The following is a 19,516-nucleotide window of genomic DNA, read 5'->3' as shown; positions in this document are numbered from 1 at the left end:
TATACTGTTATACTAAGTACTGTTTTGGTTCACTCTTACCACACTTATAGTGTGGATTTCAGCCATAGCAGGCAGCCGTTTTAATTGAAAAAGCTCTAAAAACTCATTGTACACTACCTGCTCAGCACCAAACGGCAGACAGACACAGTTAGCAATTCGCTGACATAGTGATGAACTGAATGCAGTATTTACTGTAGCAGCTGAGGAGCTAGATGTTTTCTTTAGGAACTGATAGAAGGTGAATATTATATTGGCTTGTAATTGTCAGGTGGCTAGAAACACCTCCTCATATGAATTAAAATTATTTTCTCTCTATTTGGCCCCTGGTAAATGGAGCTGTTTTATTTTTTTTATGAGCCCACATTTCCTTTATCTGATCTATACATATATGTACACGCAGACATGTGGGTGATGTGTACACAGTTCTGCCAATAATTTCTATTTAATTGATCAGCAGGTGGCGGTAAGATATTCTGCCAAGACATGCTGCAAACCACTGGCAAAGACAGGGAAGAAGAAGGCTGTTTGCAAGAAAACATGGATGTTAATAATGTTGGATTTTTTCATTTTTATTGTCAGAATATTCTTCTGAAATGTGCATTCCCAGGCATTTACTGTTACACGTGAATAACAAAGTACAATTCATGACAACAATAGTGCAAACATATACCACATCAGACATTGCAAATAAGTGGCTGCAGAAATGAAATGTTGAAATTGTAATGTCACCTGAATCAGCCTCTTCCTACATATCTACATCTTAATACCCTGTGTAAATGAGGTATTATCCTGAGGGGTTCTAAGCCAATTTTTCTAACCTTCAGGTCCTTTAACCGTCACAACTGCATGCCTAAAACCACCTCAGAAGCTAATCTCATTCTAAACCCAATTCTAAGTATAACCTTAAAACCAAGCCTTAGCACTCAAAAAGCCTTTGGAAGAAGTCAAAAACAAAAGCCTTGAATCGATCCTCACAAAGACAGACGTACATAACCGCACACACATACCATATGTACACAGATGTACATAAGCACATGCATCTATTTCTTTCAATTGCGGTGTCACATGTATATTTTGTATTAAAGTATATTTCCATCCATCCATCCATCCATTTTCAACCGCTTATCCGGGGTCGGGTCGCGGGGGCAGCAGTTTTAGCAGAGATGCCCAAACTTCCCGGGCCCCAGACACCTCCTCCAGCTCATCCGGTGGAACCCCGAGGCGTTCCCAAGCCAGCCGAGCGACGTAGTCCCTCCAGCGTGTCCTGGGTCTTCCCCAGGGCCTCTTTCCGGTGGGACATGCCCGGAAAACCTCCCCAGGGAGGCGTCCAGGAGGCATCCGAAACAGATGCCCGAGCCACAGCTGGCTCCTCTCGATGTGGAGGAGCAGCGGCTCTACTCCGAGCCCCTCCCGGATGGTCGAACTCCTCACCCTATCTCTAAGGGTGAGTCCGGCCACCCTGCGGAGGAAACTCATTTCGGCCGCTTGTATCCGAGATCTCGTTCTTTCGGTCATGACCCAAAGTTCATGACCATAGGTGAGGGTAGGAACGTAGATCGACCGGTAAATCGAGAGCTTTGCCTTTTGGCTCAGCTCCCTCTTCACCACGACGGACCGATACAGCGACCGCATTACTGCAGACGCTGCCCCGATCCGCCTGTCGATCTCACGCTCCATCCTTCCCCCACTCGTGAACAAGACCCCGAGATACTTGAACTCCTCCACTTGAGGCAAGGACTCTCCACCGACCCGGAGATGGCAAACCACCTTTTTCCGGTCGAGAACCATGGCCTCGGACTTGGAGGTGCTGATTCTCATCCCAGCCGCACTCGGCTGCAAACCGCCCCAGTGCACACTGGAGGTCTCGGCCCGACGAACCCAACATGACAACATCATCATCACAAAAAGCAGAGATGCTATCATGCGGTCCCCAAACCGGACCCCCTCCGGCCCCTGGCTGCGCCTAGAAATTCTGTCCATAAAAATAATGAACAGAACCGGTGACAATGGGCAGCCCTGCCGGAGTCCAACATGCACCGGGAACAGGTCTGACTTACTGCCGGCAATGCGAACCAGACTCCTACTTCGGTCGTACAGGGACCGGACAGCCCTTAGCAAAGGGCCCCGGACCCCATACTCCCGAAGCACCCCCACAAGATGCCACGAGGGACACGGTCGAATGCCTTCTCCAAGTCCACAAAGCACATGTGGACAGGTTGGGCAAACTCCCATGAACCCTCGAGCACCCGATGGAGAGTGTGGAGCTGGTCCAGTGTTCTGCAACCGGTCCCGGTCACGTTCCTCCTGAATCCGAGGTTCGACTATCGGCCGTATCTTCCTCTCCAGTACCCTGGAATAAACTTTCCCGGGGAGGCTGAGGAGTGTGATCCCCCTATAGTTGGAACGCATCCTCCGGTCCCCCTTCTTAAAAAGAGGGACCACCACCCCGGTCTGCCATTCCAGTGGCACTGTCCCTGACCGCCAGGCGATGTTACAGAGACTTGTCAACCAAGACAGTCCCTGTACATCCAGAGACTTGAGGTATTCAGGGCGGATCTCGTCCACCCCAGGTGCCTTGCCACCGAGGAGCTTTCTGACCACCTCGGCGACTTCGGCTTGGGTGATGAGTCTCTGCCTCCTCAATGGAAGACCTGGCAGAAGTCGAAGTCGCCCTCACTGTAAACAGTGTTGGTGGGGTACTGCCTCCCCCTCCTGAGGCGCCGGACGGTTTGCCAGAATTTCCTCAAGGCCGACCGGTAGTCTACCTCTATGGCCTCCCCGAACTCCTCCCAGGCCCGAGTTTTTGCCTCCACAACCGCCCGGGCTGCAGCACGCTTGGCCTGCCGGTACCTGTCAGCAGCATCAGGAGTTCCACGAGCCAACAAGGCCCAGTAGGACTCCTTCTTCAGCTTGACGGCTGAGCTGTGGGGCTATAAGCAAGCCCACACCAGCCCGCCACCGCACACCGTGGGCAACATCAGAGAAATGGAGAGTCCAGTCCCTCTCGAGGAGCTGGGTTCCAGAGCCCAAGTTGTGAGTGGAGGTGAGCCAACTATATCTAGCCGGTACCTCTCAACCTCCTGCACAAGCTCCGGCTCCTTCCCCCCCAGCGAGGTGACATTCCATGTCCCTACAGCCAGAGGCTTGTCCCTACAGCCAAAGTATATTTCTAATTGGAAAAACAAAACAAAGTATAAACAATTTTTTTTTTCATTATATGAATACATTCATGCATGCACACTTACACGCTGCTTCCGTAGCATACAAATTCATACTTTTGTTTCCTTTACATTTTTCTTATACAGCAGATTAGAAGTCTTAAACTGTGCAAAAAAATGTACTGTACATAAACTTCACAGGAAGATGCTACACAGCACACTGCAGAGCATCCCTGGTCCATTTTTAGTCAGCACTTTGGCCCTTTGAAACTTTGAAAGTTTCTGCATCTCCCTTCGCTTCTTAGGCTGGACTTGGAGGTGTTAGGTGCAACAAAAAAAGAAAAAAGAAAAAACACAGGCATCTATTTTTGGTAGTCCTCATCCCTTGCGCCTCAGCTGCATCCCCTGCTGTCTGTTATCCTTTTCTCTGTTCTTTACTTTGGAAACGTCTTCTTACTCTCCTTTATAAACTCCCACACTGATTCTCTTCTGAAGGTTTCCACTGGTCTGCAGTGGACTTTTAAGAGCTTGTTGACAGTAAAAGACCTCAATCCTTTAGAGGGAGCTGGGTATGCTGCGGTGTTGTCGCAGTGCTGAGAGGTTCAGAGGAGCTCTACATAATTAGTCCCTTGTCTAATTAGTGAGAGTGTTGTGTACACGCTGTATACTGGCTGATGGGACAGTCAGGAAAGCACTGCCTCTAAACAAGACATGGAGAAAGAGAGGTGTATGTGTGTGTATGTTTATGTGTGTTTGTGTGTATGTACGGGTGTTAATGAGAGTGTGCGTACAGGGCTGGAGTTCAGCATCTCGTCTAGCATCAAGATGAGAGGAACTGAGAGGAGCTGTCTAATCCTCCTGATGTGATGTCCTGGCCTAATTGGGATATTTACACGGTAATTAGCAGGTGAGAGAGACACTGGGAATATAATTGGGAATCTCAGTGACGAGACACATTATCCAGAGAGTCGGCTCCCTGGCTCCAACCTTCCTGCAGCCCATTAACTGCACCCGGGGACTGAAGAAGAGACAGAGGATGCCAGCGAAGAGAGGGAGGAAAGGAGAATGGCAATAGCACGCAAATGCACCCAAATGTACCCAAAAGTACAAATAAGAGAACCATATTTCAGCTTCCAATGAAGTGACACTGTGTCATTTCAAAAGATGAAATAGCATTTATCATCCCCTCATATTATTGCCTCCTAGCTAGCCTATTAATCTCTGTCATTTGGATCATTGTCTTCACATCTGTCCATCAGTGGCACTGAATAAACAGTGTCTTTGATGACGTACCCATGGAGAGGCTTCATAGTGCAGCCTTCAGATGGTGTGAAGTCTGCATACGTTCTGCTGAGGAGGTTTCAACTCAGTTGAATGAAAGACTTCACCCTTCTGAATCTGTGTTTCAAATAAGACTTTTTTTTTTTTTCCTCTAGGAGTCACAGTCTGTGGCCATTGCTGTAGGCTAAAAGAAGAGAAAGCTTTCTGCAGATGGATAACTGCACACTCTGTGTTTCTTTTCTGATTCTGCCTTTTACAGAAAGTGTCCCAGTATACCATTATCGTGCAGGCCACGGACATGGAGGGCAACTTGAACTTTGGCCTTTCCAACACAGCCACTGCCATCATCACTGTCACGGACATCAACGACAACCCTCCCATGCTGACCTCTAGAACTGTGAGTTGCTACAAATAAGGGATTGGGGAAAGGGTAACAATATGGAGGAGTAGAGTGTTTAGGTTCAAAGAAGAGGGTGGAAATGATGAGTGTGTTGGAGAAAAAGAAATAGAAAAGGGTAGAGAGACTGACACTAAAGAAGAGAGGGAAGGAAGACAAGACGGTAAGGGAAGGAGGAAAGGAGAAAGGAGCTGACTACAACACTGTGTTATGTCATTACACAGGAAGATTTACACAAGGACAGTGAGGGAGGGTTATGAGTAAAGCAAAGGGTACTTACTCATTTCCTTGTAGAGGATACACACACACCAACACACACAAGGAAGGAAGGAAGGAAAAACTAATCTATATCATTGACTTTCATCAGCAAGAAAACTAGAACCAGCAAACCATTAATGATTGTTGTCGTGATAGTGATATTTAGAATGATGATTACATTACAGTAGGTCATTATTGAGAGCAAGGTGAAATTAAAAGTCCACGGTAATGTACTCCATGTAATGTATCACTGTAGTGCAATCCAGCAACACCATCACTAAATGAATTAGTGAAGCCAGAGATTTAGTGTTGTTAAAAAGTTTACTCCAATTTATTCCGCTCTCCCTTAACTTCAGCTGAACTCTGGTCATTCCTCTCAGTGCTGCTCAATGTTTAGATGTGCGGGTGGAACAGCTGAGGTGGCAGCAGTATTTCTCACTGACAGCTGGAAAGTGGAAAAAATTCAGAGCTATTATTTGCACGGTTTTAATGAAATCATTGTTTTTATTTGATGTGACAGAGACATGCATTTGTTTAAGGAAGTAAAGCTGGTCAAACGTGGAGTCAGCGTGTCTGCCTTCTAATTTCATGTTATGATGAAAACTCTTTCTGTGCGCCAGTGTGGCCTCAGGTGTCAGAATTATTCTGTATGTGCACATTCCTATCAGTGGTGATGAGAGCATGGGTCGGTTGGTTAGATAAGGTGCTTAGCTCTGCAACTGCAGGGATAGCAGCTGAGGCAGCATCAACAGTACAGTAGGCTCGGCTCTTTGAGGTTGTAGCAGAGGAGTTAGCATTAGCATTTGCCCTGGGGGCTATTAAGACCCTATGATGATGAGTTAGCGCTGGCGGTAAGCATGTGTCAGCCATAGAGCTCATCAGAGAGCTGCTACATCACACACAGCAGGAAATGTACAAAGGGAGGGCAGAGGAAGAAAAAAAATACACACAAAGGAGTTGGTGAGCAAAAAGAGAACAAAGAGGGAAGAGGAGTTGATGAGTGGACCACCATGTAGACTTCAGGACAAAAAATGAAGAGAGAAAAAAGTGATGCGAGAATGATGGGGAGACGAGAAAGAATGAAGGATTATTTGGTCACAGGAGCTATTTTCTACAGCAGCAGTGATAAAGCATAGACGGGCCTTGTTGTAAATCAGAGGCCTTTCCTGACTCGGCATCCCCCTCTGATTTAAGATTCTCTACTGATGGTGGCGTATTGATGATAGTGGCCAGAAATAGATTCATATTCTCGAACTGAATTCCACCATGTTTTAAGTGCATTTCCATCATCGCCACAGAGGGAAGTTAATACTATCATGGATATTGATGATAAATTTTAGTGGAGGTTTTGGAGCCATGATGAGCAGAGCACTTTTACGCATTCCCTTCATAAATCACCCATTTTATTGGTAGGATAACATAAAAGCCATTTTGTTGAGAATGCAGGCCATTATGCAAATATTTAGTGTTTGCAATAAACACCATAGATCTTTCAATGTGTCCCAGAAATATAAAGTTTTGGGAATTTGTTTTTAATGTTGATGATTAATATTTCATCATGCCTATCAGAGGCTGCCCTATTTTTCAAGGCGGCAAAGGGTGGTGTATGTGTACGGATGTGAAGGCTTAGGGTGTTTATTCTGGGTTGCATAATGTATATGCTTTGCATTATTTCTGTGATGCAGATAGATGAGATCAAGTGAAAAAAAAGTTATTATACATCTCTTTTGTTTGTTCATGCATACAGTGCTGCAACAAGGATTGTATCTCACATAGTATGGGATGTTTTGTTTATGTAGAGAAAACTACAATCTTCAAATCAGGGGTCTGTCTGTGCAGAAGTACTTCCTTTGGTCTCTTTTCTTTACCACCCTTACAAAATTGCCATGATGAAGTTCTCTGTCACTTCTCCTCTCTCTCCTCTCACCTCCCCTGGCCTTCTTTAGTCTTTCCCCATTGCCAAATAGAGAGAGAGGGATTAGGGTGTGGGCAAGAGGTGTTTTGTTAAGTGCTGTGAGAAAGCCAAATATACTCTGTGCCAATCACAATAAAAGAGCTCCACTCGTCCTATCCTTTAGTCCAGCAGTTGTGGACAAGATACAGTGTCATTGTAAGAAAAACTACCCGATCTGTAAAAATATAGACTGCTGAAAGACACCATAGTCATACGACAAATCACTGTTGAAACAAACCACACTACAATATACTAGCAAAACCAATAAGCAAAAGAGACCGAGTCAATGCAGTGCTCAGCTCATAAATCATTAAGAGACTGAAAGAAAGACAATAACCGCATGTAGAGATTGAAATGTTCTATTTTCAAATTTTACAAACGTTGAATCACAATCCATTATTGACAACACTCTTACCACATGTCAAAGCTCCCTGCCATAATAATACAATCTGGAGTCTCAAAGAAGAATCATAATCAATTGAACTGAATATAATAATAATAATAATAAGGAAGTATAGACGTAGGTGTTTGAAAAGACAGAGTGCCATCAAGGACGACACCCTGATTTTTTACTTGAGGGGAGGGGGAGACAGAGGAGTTGGCGATGGTGAAGGTAAAACTGTTAGCTAATATGGTGGAGAATAGGGAGGACCTGCTATATTTCCTCTTCAAAGTCTCATTTGAAAGTTAATGTTAAATATACATTATTATATTATATAATGCCAACTGAATTCCACAATGTTTTTGTTATGTTGAATGGAATTTAATACTGCAGTATCCACACCAGAGCTGCAAAATGAGGAGTTTAAGCATATTCTGAACACTACAGCTTTAGCAATCTAAAGTCACTGATGACATTTCATTTCAGTGATTGGAGTGTGCTTATTGCAAAGTTCTTTGAGACTCATAGTTGACTTCTTGTACCTCCAAAAACTGGTATTTAAACAGTCTTGCAAGTTTCACTGTTTTGGCAGTGAACTGTCTGATTTTTATTTGCTAAGTGATTGTACTGATGATACAGTGTTTTCAGTGAGGGGAACTCAAAAATTGCCATGCCAAGTAAGATAAAATATAGATAAGACTTATTACTGAAGCTCTCGATGCCTGACATAACCCCTCCCACTCCTCCACCCTATAAACAGATAATGAGAGAAGGAATCTTAAACTGGGATACCAATAATAAGAGCTGTGATGGACCCTTCAAAGTCTTCCAACAGATCTTGTTAACTCCTGCCCGCAGCTGTAACTGTGTGCTCAGAAAGAAGATGCTCAAGGGCCCTTAGGAGCTCAACAGCCATCTCTGAAGTTTTATTTTATTGAATTGGCATTGGGGAGTCCCTGAACCAAACCACAGTAATAAACCACTCAAGTGCACACATACACACACTCACTCTGACACAAACATACAACAGTCTACCTACTTATCCAATGCAGGCAGTGCATCAGGACCACCCGGACTTGTCTGTTGTCTTAAGAATGTCATTGAGTCTCTGAACAGCTCTCCTGACGCAGCCTCCTAATCTGCCCGCTGCTGTTGGCTGTTTGCTGGGTGATGTGAGGGTTGCCAGGGAGGGTATTATGGTCTGTTGGAGTGTTTGGTCTCCGGCTTTGCTCTTTGATATCCTACACTCACATAAGCGGCTCAGTGGCTCTTCCACGCCTGTTACCCATGGTGACACGGTGACTGTATGGCGCTGCATGTCTATTGCTTCCAGATGAGGTGATGGCACGCCAAAATGCTCACCCTTTGACCCCATGCGATTGGTTAAGAGCCGGTGGGATGTTCGTGGGGGTGGGGCTGCGGTTGTTTTACAGGATAGCGGTGCAGTGGTTAGTGTTGTTGGTTCGTCTTTGTGGGCTTTATCCCCTGAGCCTGTAAAGCTTTGATCAATCCCCACCATAACAGACATATGACAGACAGCAGCTCACTCCTCATCAGGCTTATCAGGACAAAGCACATGTGTTTGTACAGCATGGGGACAACTAAAAGCCACTCAAATATGCTCAAACAGCTGTTTTAACCCTCCCCACTGCTGACTCCTCTCTGTTCGTCTATTCTCTCCTCCTTTGTCACTCTGGCTTTCAAAGGAAAGAAATATTATTACTCCTCAAAGATGAGCAGTCGGAATGCGGAAAAAGCAGAAAATATTGAAAGTGGAGCAATGCCCTTGTGTGCATGTGCCTGCTGGTGTGCAACTGTGTTTACTGCTTGTTTACTACTCAGCGGTGGTAAAAGTGAGATCATTAAACTTACTCTACCTGAAAACCTGAAAGTAAAGCTGACTCCATAACGAAAGATGGAAAAGAGAGCTAGGCGCTCACTTGCTTTGTAGAAACTGTCACATTCAAATGACTCAATGGATCCCAAAAGACCTCAACTAAACGTAAAATAAAGATTACTGAAGCAGCAGATCATGAGGTAACATTTTACCATACTTTCCACAGTTTTCCGGTGAGGTCCCAGAGAACCGGGTGGATGTTGTGGTGGCAAATCTAACGGTGATAGATGCTGACCAACCACACTCGCCTAACTGGAATGCCATCTACAGGATCATCAGTGGAGACCCATCGGGGCACTTCACCATCCGCACTGACCCTGTCACCAATGATGGCATGGTCACCGTGGTGAAGGTAAGACGCCAGCCTATCAGAACACGCTCAGCTTCTGGCTCTGTGGAGGTCAGTGTGGAAGAAACAGTGTCATGTCTTTTTCTGTGCTGACTGTTAGATCCCCTCTGGACCTAAGCACAAGCAATAATAATAGACTACAGAGTTAAATGGGGACAGGCAGGGGTCTTTGCCTTTCATATGCCCCTTTATGTCCAAATGAGGGATTGGAGGCTGCTGCGCCCTTCAGAAACAGCTCATACACTCAAACACAGACTTAAACACAACGGCTGGCGAGACCACTGTAGCAAATTAAGTATTGATTTCTCAATTACAAAGGCAACGCTTTATATACACTCGTAATGTTCTAGTTGCTGTGGTAAATGACAGCAACAACAAAGCTGTGTCTTGTAACTACCTGCTATGTTAGTGTTCAACTTTTCACACAGAGCTTGTCCAGAGAGTTTTAACCCATTTGCAAAAGAATACAGAGTATGGACAACAGAAAACAAATCTGTATGATATTCATCTTATATTCTGTGTGTGTGTGTGTGTGTGTGTGTGTGTGTGTGTGTGGCCTTTAGCATTTGTATTTTTTTGTTCATCCATGAGTGGCTCAATGTAAATGTACTTATCATGTCACCTGTGTTTTGTAGAAATAACTTGTTTATCTGTGTGACCCTGAGGAGCCAGGGTTTTTTCCATGTGTATCTGGCTCCTGCAAATCACATCTCACATCCTATAATAATGCTTAAAAAATAGCAATAACATCTCCCTATAATTCCCAGAGCACCCTGAGCAATGAGCATTGGCATTTTGCTTCTCTTCATTATCTCTAGATGACTGCCTTTTATAATCCATTCCTCTCACTCCCTGATGTAAAATTCAGCAGGCAGCCGGGTAGCCGTAAGCTTCCATAGGTACCCATGGGAGGTTATCAGGAAATCATAAAATAAGAGACAGGACACCCCCTGGGAAGAAACAAGAAATAGACTGTCTCAACAAGTAAACAGAGGGGCTTTCAGCTCACTCTGGGGAAAGGCAGCCGGAGTGGTTCACATCAGAGAACGTGCGATAGGTGAAGTCAAGAAGTCATTAGAAGGCGCTACCTTGGTGTTCCTATTTTTACCAAGGCGTCTGCAGCTGCTAGTACAGACACATCATATCCCGCTGACACCCAGGTATGCAGCAATCTCCCACGAGGGACCTGGGCTCTTCTGTAAACAAGGGCTAAGGTCTTAACCACAACATGTCACACATTTACGCTACGCTCTGGGGAGTTTATGAGACGCATTCCCGTCTTGCCGCATGGTAATAGAGCCAGTAGACAAACAAGCACGCATAAAAACACACAAACAGAGCCGCTTGGTTCAAATGAGTCATTAAGATATGTAAATCACAGCTTATGATAAACATGGAAGATGACAGGGGAAGTGGAGAGGAGAAGGGAAGTGAGGCGAAAACAGATTTTCGAGGATTGAGAGATGCAGAGCGAAGAGAGCACAGATCACAGGGGGTGGGGGCAGAGAGGTGAGAGGACGAGGGGGTGGGAAGTTGGAGTCCAGCGGAACAAATTAAGTAAAAGGGAAGAGAGGAACGAGTGAAGCGATACGGGGGAGATGTGATGGCTCATGGGCAAAAGATGGAAGCCGTGCTATGTTATTGACCTCTCACCCCTCTGGCTTCCCTCAGGGTGTGTGTGTCTGAGTGTGTGTGTATGTGTGTGTTTTAGCTTGCCTACAGCTATACTCTAGACCTCCCTGTGCTCAGAATACCACTGGCTGAAGATCAAAGAGCCTTGAGCGTGGTTTGCCTGTAAATGGGTTCCCATTGCACCATGGGGTCACACATGGATACACACCCATGTGCTTACATTTATTCATATCTACGTGCGTGCACATAAACAGGCAAACTGACAACCACACAACCACAACAGTGCCCTTGTCAACCAAGCTGCCAGATTAAAAATGCTTTTTTCATATCAGGGCTGTGCTGCCACACTGTCCACTCATAACACTCAGGTAATGAAACGTACAGATGTGCTCAAAATCATTAACATCATCATCAAACACCACAGACACAAGCCTTGTGGCAATAATCATCATCTGCCTTTTTAGAAATGTGGCAGCAGTACCTACAAGCAGCGCATTTGTTCTCTTTTTACTTCCTTGCTTGTTGTTGTTGTCATTTCAACCTGATCGCGTCGTCTTCATTAGGAGAGCACGGAACTGTCACTCTGGTTTAGGCTCAGCCAGCAAAACCCCCTGTGGAGTACACACACACACACACACACACACACACACACTCACTCATGCACACGCACACACATGCACACGCACACACATGCACACACATGCACACAAAAATACCGCTACATACTCAAAAGGCAGAGCCATGAGCCATGACAGCGCCCTATGAATAGTATAAGCCCTGCTGCCTCTTCTTAGAATGTGCGTGTATATTTGTGTGTGTGTGTGTGTGTGTGTGTGTGTGTGTGTGTGTGTGTGTGTGTGTGTGTGTGGTATATTGGTATGTTGTTTGAAGAGAATATGAGTCCAATTCATCAGGGGACCACTTGACACGACATCTGTTCATTTATCACGTCCTTTATCATCAACTAGGTTCACTGCATATTTCCCAGGCAGAAAAAGAAAAGTTGGCAGAGGTTTTAACACTGTCAAAAGCATAATATTTATAAACACTCCCTGCTTGAATACTTGACATAGTTTGCTCATAAAAACTAATAATGATTATAATACTACTACTGATAGTGGTAATAATCGCGTACTGTACAAGATAAGAAAAGGCTTTATTTTCAGTTTGTTGAATACTGTAGTTTTAAGTGAAGAACGGATTTACTTTTACAACAGTTAAGATTCACCTACTTTTTTCAATGATAAAAGAAATAAAAAAATTATATATACTGGAGGACATAATAACACAGGCCAGAGCAATGATAACACTGCAATAAATACCATATGAATATAGTTTTTGTTCAGACACAGAGGCGGTTATTCATTTCTGTGTTATTTTTTTAGGTTGTAATTTGAGGTGGAGTTTCACTGAATTGTATAAAAGATGTTATGTGTCTGCCTGCTCTATATTTATATGCTGATTTTTTTATGTCTGTGCAATATGTAATACTATATGTTAGATTAACCAAGGGAAATTCTAACAAAGAAGCACAATTGTACATATTGTACACTGTTGCCCATACAGTTGGAATAATTGTTCAATACCCCCAATTTTGTTAAAGCCTGAATACACAGTTTGCAAATGTTAATTGTGGTTTAAGTTTCATTGTGATATGTTTGGAAGAGTTTGATCAATAAAGTTGAGAAGGTATACACTTTATTCATCAAGAATAAATCACATTTTCACAATCATTTCATGAGAAGAGGTAAAAAACATTTTATTCCAACTTTATGGGCAACAGTGTAGTATTCAGATATGATTATGAAGGGTGTTGGAGCAACATTGTTCATGCACAACGTGCTTAATTTGATCCCTCATTCTCGATTTCATTATCTACAAGAGAGGGACTGAAGGCCAGCAATTTTATAATGTTAAACCTACTTGAAATCAGTTTAACTCTCTCTACTCACACACTGTCATTAATGTCCTTCCCCCAGCCAGTAGACTTTGAGATGAATCGTGCCTTCATGCTGACGGTGGTGGTCTCTAACCAGGCCCACCTTGCCAGTGGCATCCAGTCGTCGCTCCAGTCCACAGCTGGAGTCACCATATCCGTCCAGGATGTCAACGAACCCCCTTACTTCCCCACAAACCCGAAACATATCCGTTTCGAAGAGGGCGTGCCAGCTGGCACCAGCCTGACGACCTTCTCAGCTTCGGATCCAGACCGACTACAGATGCAGCAGACAATCAGGTACAGAGTGAATACGGTAGATCACAGTACAGAATGGGAAGCCTAATCGGGCTTATTCTGACATTTTAATTGCATGCCATTAGTTTAATTTTCATCTCAAAATCATTGAGATCTTATTAGATAAGTTTTATTACATATGACTAGTCTTAAGAGTCAGAAATGTATTGTCTGACTGGGGTCTAACTCGTTGCAATGTGAGTACAAGCCTGGCAGAAATCCTTCCATATGCACTAACAGCAGGCTAAAAAGCCTCTTGGATAGGTTCCATGTCAGTAGTTAGGGGTCAAAGTTCAACAAGGGGGCTATATTTTGGCATCACCCATCTCTCAAACTCTTACTGTGCAGTTTATGAGCCAGAAGAGAACTCTGAGTAAGGAGGGTAAGGTTAATAGGGAGCAATAGCCTCTGGGGTAATCAGAAGTGTGTGCATTCTGTAGGTTGTATGAGTGCATACATGCAGGTGCGCACACACACACACACACACACACAAACACATTAACAGCAAGAGAGAGAGAGAGAGGGATAACACAGAAGATGGAGAGAGAGGGGAGAATAAAGAGAACAGCTGGCTCAAGCCCAATCGCCTGACACAGCATTATGTCCACCTGCAGTGTTCTTTCTCTGCGCTAAGCCTCTCTGGATTTTAAATGTAAACCAACCTTTAAATGACCAGCAGGCCTTTCCTCAGCCCTGCTGTCAACTTGACAGTAGCAGCGTGACTGTATTATGGCCTTTAAACTTAGAGGTAATCTATTAAGTACACTTTGCTGTGTATTGATGTTGCAAAGAGAAAGCTTTATATTAGGATCACATGTGTGTCCACTCATGGTCACATACAGAATGTCCTTAAAGATGATAGTGATTTTATTGGTGTCATTTATAACCAGTTAATAATGACAGCTCCTTTCAACCCTCACAATCCAAAAGCCCCTTACTTCCCATTTTCTCTGGGGAAATGATCTAAACAAATTTCCCAGCTAATTTCACAGCAAACGAGAGTAAATTGGGTGTACATTATAATTTAGGAAGACGGCAAAGTCACCAGCTGGTCTCTTTCTCTCTCTCTCTCTCTCTCTCTCTCTCTCTGTCTCTCTCTGTCTCTCTCCCTATTTAATTCACTTTGACCTCTTTAAGTTTCCTCCCCGTTTCTCCATGACCTGTGCCAGACTGCAGTATTTCACATCTTGAAATTAAGTTATAAGCCTTTTATAAGTATGCTGTGGTCCGTTGCGGTCTCCTCAACACAAACACAATCCAAATCGTCTTCCTCTGTGCACATCACGTGAGGAAGCAGGATTGTAAAGATGGCTGTTGTGCATGGACACTTATCACAGCTGTTCCGTCTGTCTTGAATTCTCATTATTCTGGAGAGATGCTCATTCTTGCATCAGCTAAAACAGTGTTTGCAATACCCTATTAAACTTTTATATCCAAACTTTTATCCCACAGAACTGATCTCACTGTGCATACCTTCAAACCACATCAATCAAATAGTTAGCTGACGTGTCTGCCTGCAGTGGGGAGACATTTAAATGTGACACCACGGTTTTTGTTTCATGTAATTTATGGCCTACGTCTTTGCATATGATAAAGAGCTGTGTGTCTTTGTAAATGGATGGTGGAGATACTTAAGAGAAAATAGACACGGACAAGATTTAGAGGGAGCCGTAAAAGTCGAAAGAAAGGTGAAAAAAGACCTAAGGGACTGTGTAGGGAGGCAGAAGGGAGCTGAGGATGGTGAGCTGACTCCGGGTCAGGGTTTGAACTTGACAGGTGCTTATCAAAGGAGGGACAGGATGACAGTGTCCTGTTGGGGTGGGAAGGAGGTGATATGGGCAGGAGAGTGAGGCATCATGCATCACCTGTCAAATACCCGACCAGTGAGGTCGAGACATGGGACTGGAGACACTGGCATAAATGATTACCCAAACCGCCTTGGCTAAGCTAAGACATGCATTTTTCATCCTCAGGGTCGGGGGTTTGAAAGATAAATGTCATACTTCTCCCTGCTGCTTGCTAAGATCACTAACCTGCCAGGCCTAATCATACATCCAGCTATACTCACACACCAACCAAATCCCCGATGAGAGAAACTTTCAGGTAGAGGAGACCTCATGAAAGCATTGGAATGAAACACAGGAAGGAATTGTGAAACTTTCACACAAAATATAAGTATTTTATTCCAAAACAGTACTAGTGTAAACAAGAACCATTTACCTTTCCAATAAAACAAAACATTGGCATAGCATTTTATCAGAAAATTATCGATGGAGACTGCCAATTGCCCATAGTAATGTTGTTGACAGTTGGGACTTGAAAACAAAAACACTGTGTGCACTTTCACAATCATTCTAATAGAAGGAGCTCTGTCGTTTACCGAGTGCTATCAGAAAAACTGACGGTTGTGAAAATGACTGTTTAAAGCCAACCACATTCTGCCTTTAAATAATCTGGAGTTTTCCTTTGGAACAGAATTAATAATGCAGTGGATTGGCTATTCACTGTGTTGGAAATTAGCTTGGCTGTTCATTCAGGACTTCATTTGCTTCATACAAGGTTTATTACATCTGCACTGAGGGCTGTTTAGGAGACTTAATTAAAGTGTGGCGGTGGACAGAGCACGCTTTGTGAACAAACCTTTGTGTTATGGCTTTTATCAGAGTGCACACAGCCACTTGTGCTATCGTGCAGTGTGTCCAGAAAAGAAGAGGTTCTGTTGGTATTTTATAGCCCATTATAGAGGAAAAAAATATCTCGCACACACTCTCACACACCATTTTCTACACTCTCTTTTTTTGCATTTTTCTCTATTCTTGATTTTAAGGGGTCATTAAATCCAAATTACAAAAAAAAAACCTTCTTCTCACATGTCCTCTAGTGTTATAGCCATGCAGATCATTGGGAATTGGTTTTATTTGCCCGTGTTTTGAGATATCCGTCTAAGAGTTATTTGCTTTGACCTTAACACTGTGGAGCTAAATGGAATTTCTTCCTCACGTTTAAAGGTATAGTTAGTCCACTGCTCCCCATGCTAAACTAACCATCGGCTGACTCCAGCTTCATATTTAATGTACGTGCATGAGAGTGGTATCAATTTTTTCATCTAACTTTTGGCAAAAAAAAAAAAAAAAACAATTTCCCAAAATGTCAAACTATTCATTTAATAAATTCAACAGCACATTTTTTTTCCAAAAACAATATTCCTGCTTCCCTTTGCTGTGTAAAAAGTGTGTCAGTTTGTCTGCGCTCTACTGGAAATACAATAACAGCATTTTTTTCTTACAGCACAGACAGAGGGAGTCAGTTTGGCATGGCAAAGCCAATAGAGATGCAGTTGGACACAGAATAGCAGTAGGTATTAAGTCAGTCTTAATGAGGATATTAAAACAGATCATACAGCCATGCTGCTACTTCCGAATGTCACCTCTCCCTGTTCCTCTTTCCCCTCCCACCCATTCCTGATCATTTCCCTTACTCTTTTATTCCAACCTCCCACTGTGATGGACTCACTGTAGCTCTGGTGGTGATTTCACAGTCCGCCAGTTAGTGGCTGCGGGCTTGGCTAGCCTGTGTTGAAGCCGTCTAGAGTGTGGGAATGTCATCTCTGTGATCCCCTTCCCCGCACTGCACTACGCCTGGGATCATGCCCACTGCCTGCTGGGTAAATCCAACCTCCCTCACTGCAGGAGAGAGATTATACTCTCTGTCCAACCCTTCCCTCCTGACTGCCACCCACCCCCCCCGGCTTTCATTCTCCTCCATGTCAGTAGAAATGTACATACGGTATTTAATGTTAATAAACAAGTGGGCTGTGCATTGACAGTAAGTTTCAATAAATATAAAAGCAAGGTTAAGGTGAAATTCATTTAAATTTGGACGGATTTAAAAGCTGGAAGAATATGTCATATAACAACATGGCCTTATTGCCCTAAATGGCATTCAGTACATGAAATCGGATTGATGTAGAAACCTCGTTATGTAAGCTCAAGGTGTCACATGTCAGCAGATCATGTTTCACACGCAAAAGTGAGAATGCAGCCGAGAGAGGTGGTTGTTGATGAACTCTGTATCATAGAGGGAATGAAACGAGGATGAGAAGATACAGACGGGGATAAGAAAATGCATGAATACAAAAGCACAGCAAGATGAGGTGAGGCGACACGGGTCGTGAAAGATCAGATAGAATTGAAAGTGTGGAACAGGCCTGAAAGCTACAAAAGCCCAAGAAACAAGAACAGTTAGATCAGAATGAGATTGGGATTCAAGCCTGGAGATGATCCCCTGTTCCGTCCCTGCCCTTTATCCCAGGGGAGTGTCACCACCTGCTACCGCATCCACTTTCCTGTTTAATGATCAGTACCAAGATCCTGTCATCCTGCCTCCACCCTATACAAGGCTTCCCCATACACACACAGGGGCATTTGCAAACATACAAGCACTAAAATAGGCATCTATGTAAACCTGTCAAGCCGTTTAGCCTTCCCCAGCATATGCAAACACTTCCTAGAGTATGTGTATGCAACACACATACAGGCAGTTGCAGCAGTGCTTAACTAGGGAGGTAACTGACTTCAGTGGCTGGTACAAAGCAGTGAAAAATGAGGTGAAATTGACTGTAGGCTGCAGGCTCTGGAGGAAAAGTCAATGAAGAATTAAACTGTGTGAAAGTCAGGCTGTTGTGATTTTGTGAGTCTGTGTATGTGCTGGCAATCTGTGTTTGCGCAGACACAAGAGAAAATTCACCATTGTTTGTACACACGGAGATGCTAGCTTACTTTTCCATCGATCTGTCCTTGTGTGTTTTTAGGTATTCAAAGCTGAACGACCCTGCGGACTGGTTGTCCATCAACAGGAGCAATGGGCAGATCGTAACAACAGCAATGCTCGACCGGGAGTCTGTCTATGTCAAAAACAATATATATGAAGCCACATTCTTGGCAACAGACAATGGTAAGAGACTCTTTCAATGCACATGTCGTATCAGTGAGTTTTTCTTCTTTTTAATCTGAGTGATTACTGCGTCCTATATTCCCACATGTCTTAGCATTCTGGCACATTTCATTTTACAGCCCCAAAAGCAGTCAATGCCAAAACCAAATAAATAATGAATTGTACATACAATTACTATTATTACAGCATTAAACATATCAGTGGAGTTTCACATTGTATAACTGATACATATTTGTGCCACTGCTGTTTTTGATTATGGAGATACTATCATGCCACCTTCTCCATTCTGAATCGGTTTACTATTTGCTACTACCTATTCTGAACTGATCATTTTCCCACTCATCCTCATGATTCAAAACAATCTGATTTGGTAAGACCATTACCTGGCATGGCAGTATAATTTACACCTGAACAGCATATGAAGCATCCTAGAAAGCACTCAGAAACTCTGCTCTCATTTTAAAGCAATTTTACCTACCTACATCGTGTATGTGTTTTATATTCAGGATTATAGCTGGAGGGTCACCTATGAATGCCCCCAAAGCAGCTGAAGACATGTGGGTAGGATAAGTAAATGAGTGACTGCAACCACTCAAAGATAGTCAAAGTGTCTCAAAGTGTCCTTGAGCAAGACACTCACTGTTGCTCTCAGTGGAGCTGGAGATTAATGTTTGGTATGTTGAGAATTTGAAACATTGTTGGAAGTGATCCGGTGTGTAGGTAAATGTGAGTTAGAGTTCAGAGAATTATTCTGTTCGATAGAAATGAAGACGTTTGTGTGGATTTAGAGGGATATAAAGACACAAAGGCTCTGCAGCATTCAAGTGCAGTGCAGCTGGGTTAGAGTAAGAGGAAATCCTGGATTCACTTAAATGGTCACACTCTTCTCCTCTCCTCTCCTGACTGCTTTCTCCTTCCCTTTCTCACTATGTGCCATATATATTTGTTCTGCCTCACATTGAAACTCAAGTTTAACTGAGCACAAATTCAATCACAGCAAACAAATAAGTTCCCCTTTTCTC

At 43.6% G+C, this 19,516-nt stretch overlaps 1 protein-coding gene across 1 annotated transcript in view; it reads left to right on the top strand.

The window, feature by feature from the left end:
- LOC139209584 (cadherin-4-like) overlaps positions 1-19,516 on the top strand; it is a 217,290-nt gene that overhangs the window by 186,722 nt on the left and 11,052 nt on the right. The window contains exons 9-12 of the mRNA XM_070839355.1: positions 4,699-4,836; positions 9,494-9,679; positions 13,288-13,544; positions 18,352-18,494. Of these exons, the coding sequence (XP_070695456.1) occupies positions 4,699-4,836; positions 9,494-9,679; positions 13,288-13,544; positions 18,352-18,494 (724 nt within the window). The remainder of the gene's footprint in view (positions 1-4,698; positions 4,837-9,493; positions 9,680-13,287; positions 13,545-18,351; positions 18,495-19,516) is intronic.

Source organism: Pempheris klunzingeri, chromosome 11 (genome assembly GCF_042242105.1).
Source record: "Pempheris klunzingeri isolate RE-2024b chromosome 11, fPemKlu1.hap1, whole genome shotgun sequence".
Taxonomy (NCBI): domain Eukaryota; kingdom Metazoa; phylum Chordata; class Actinopteri; order Acropomatiformes; family Pempheridae; genus Pempheris; species Pempheris klunzingeri.
This window is presented reverse-complemented; position numbering and strand designations above follow the sequence as displayed.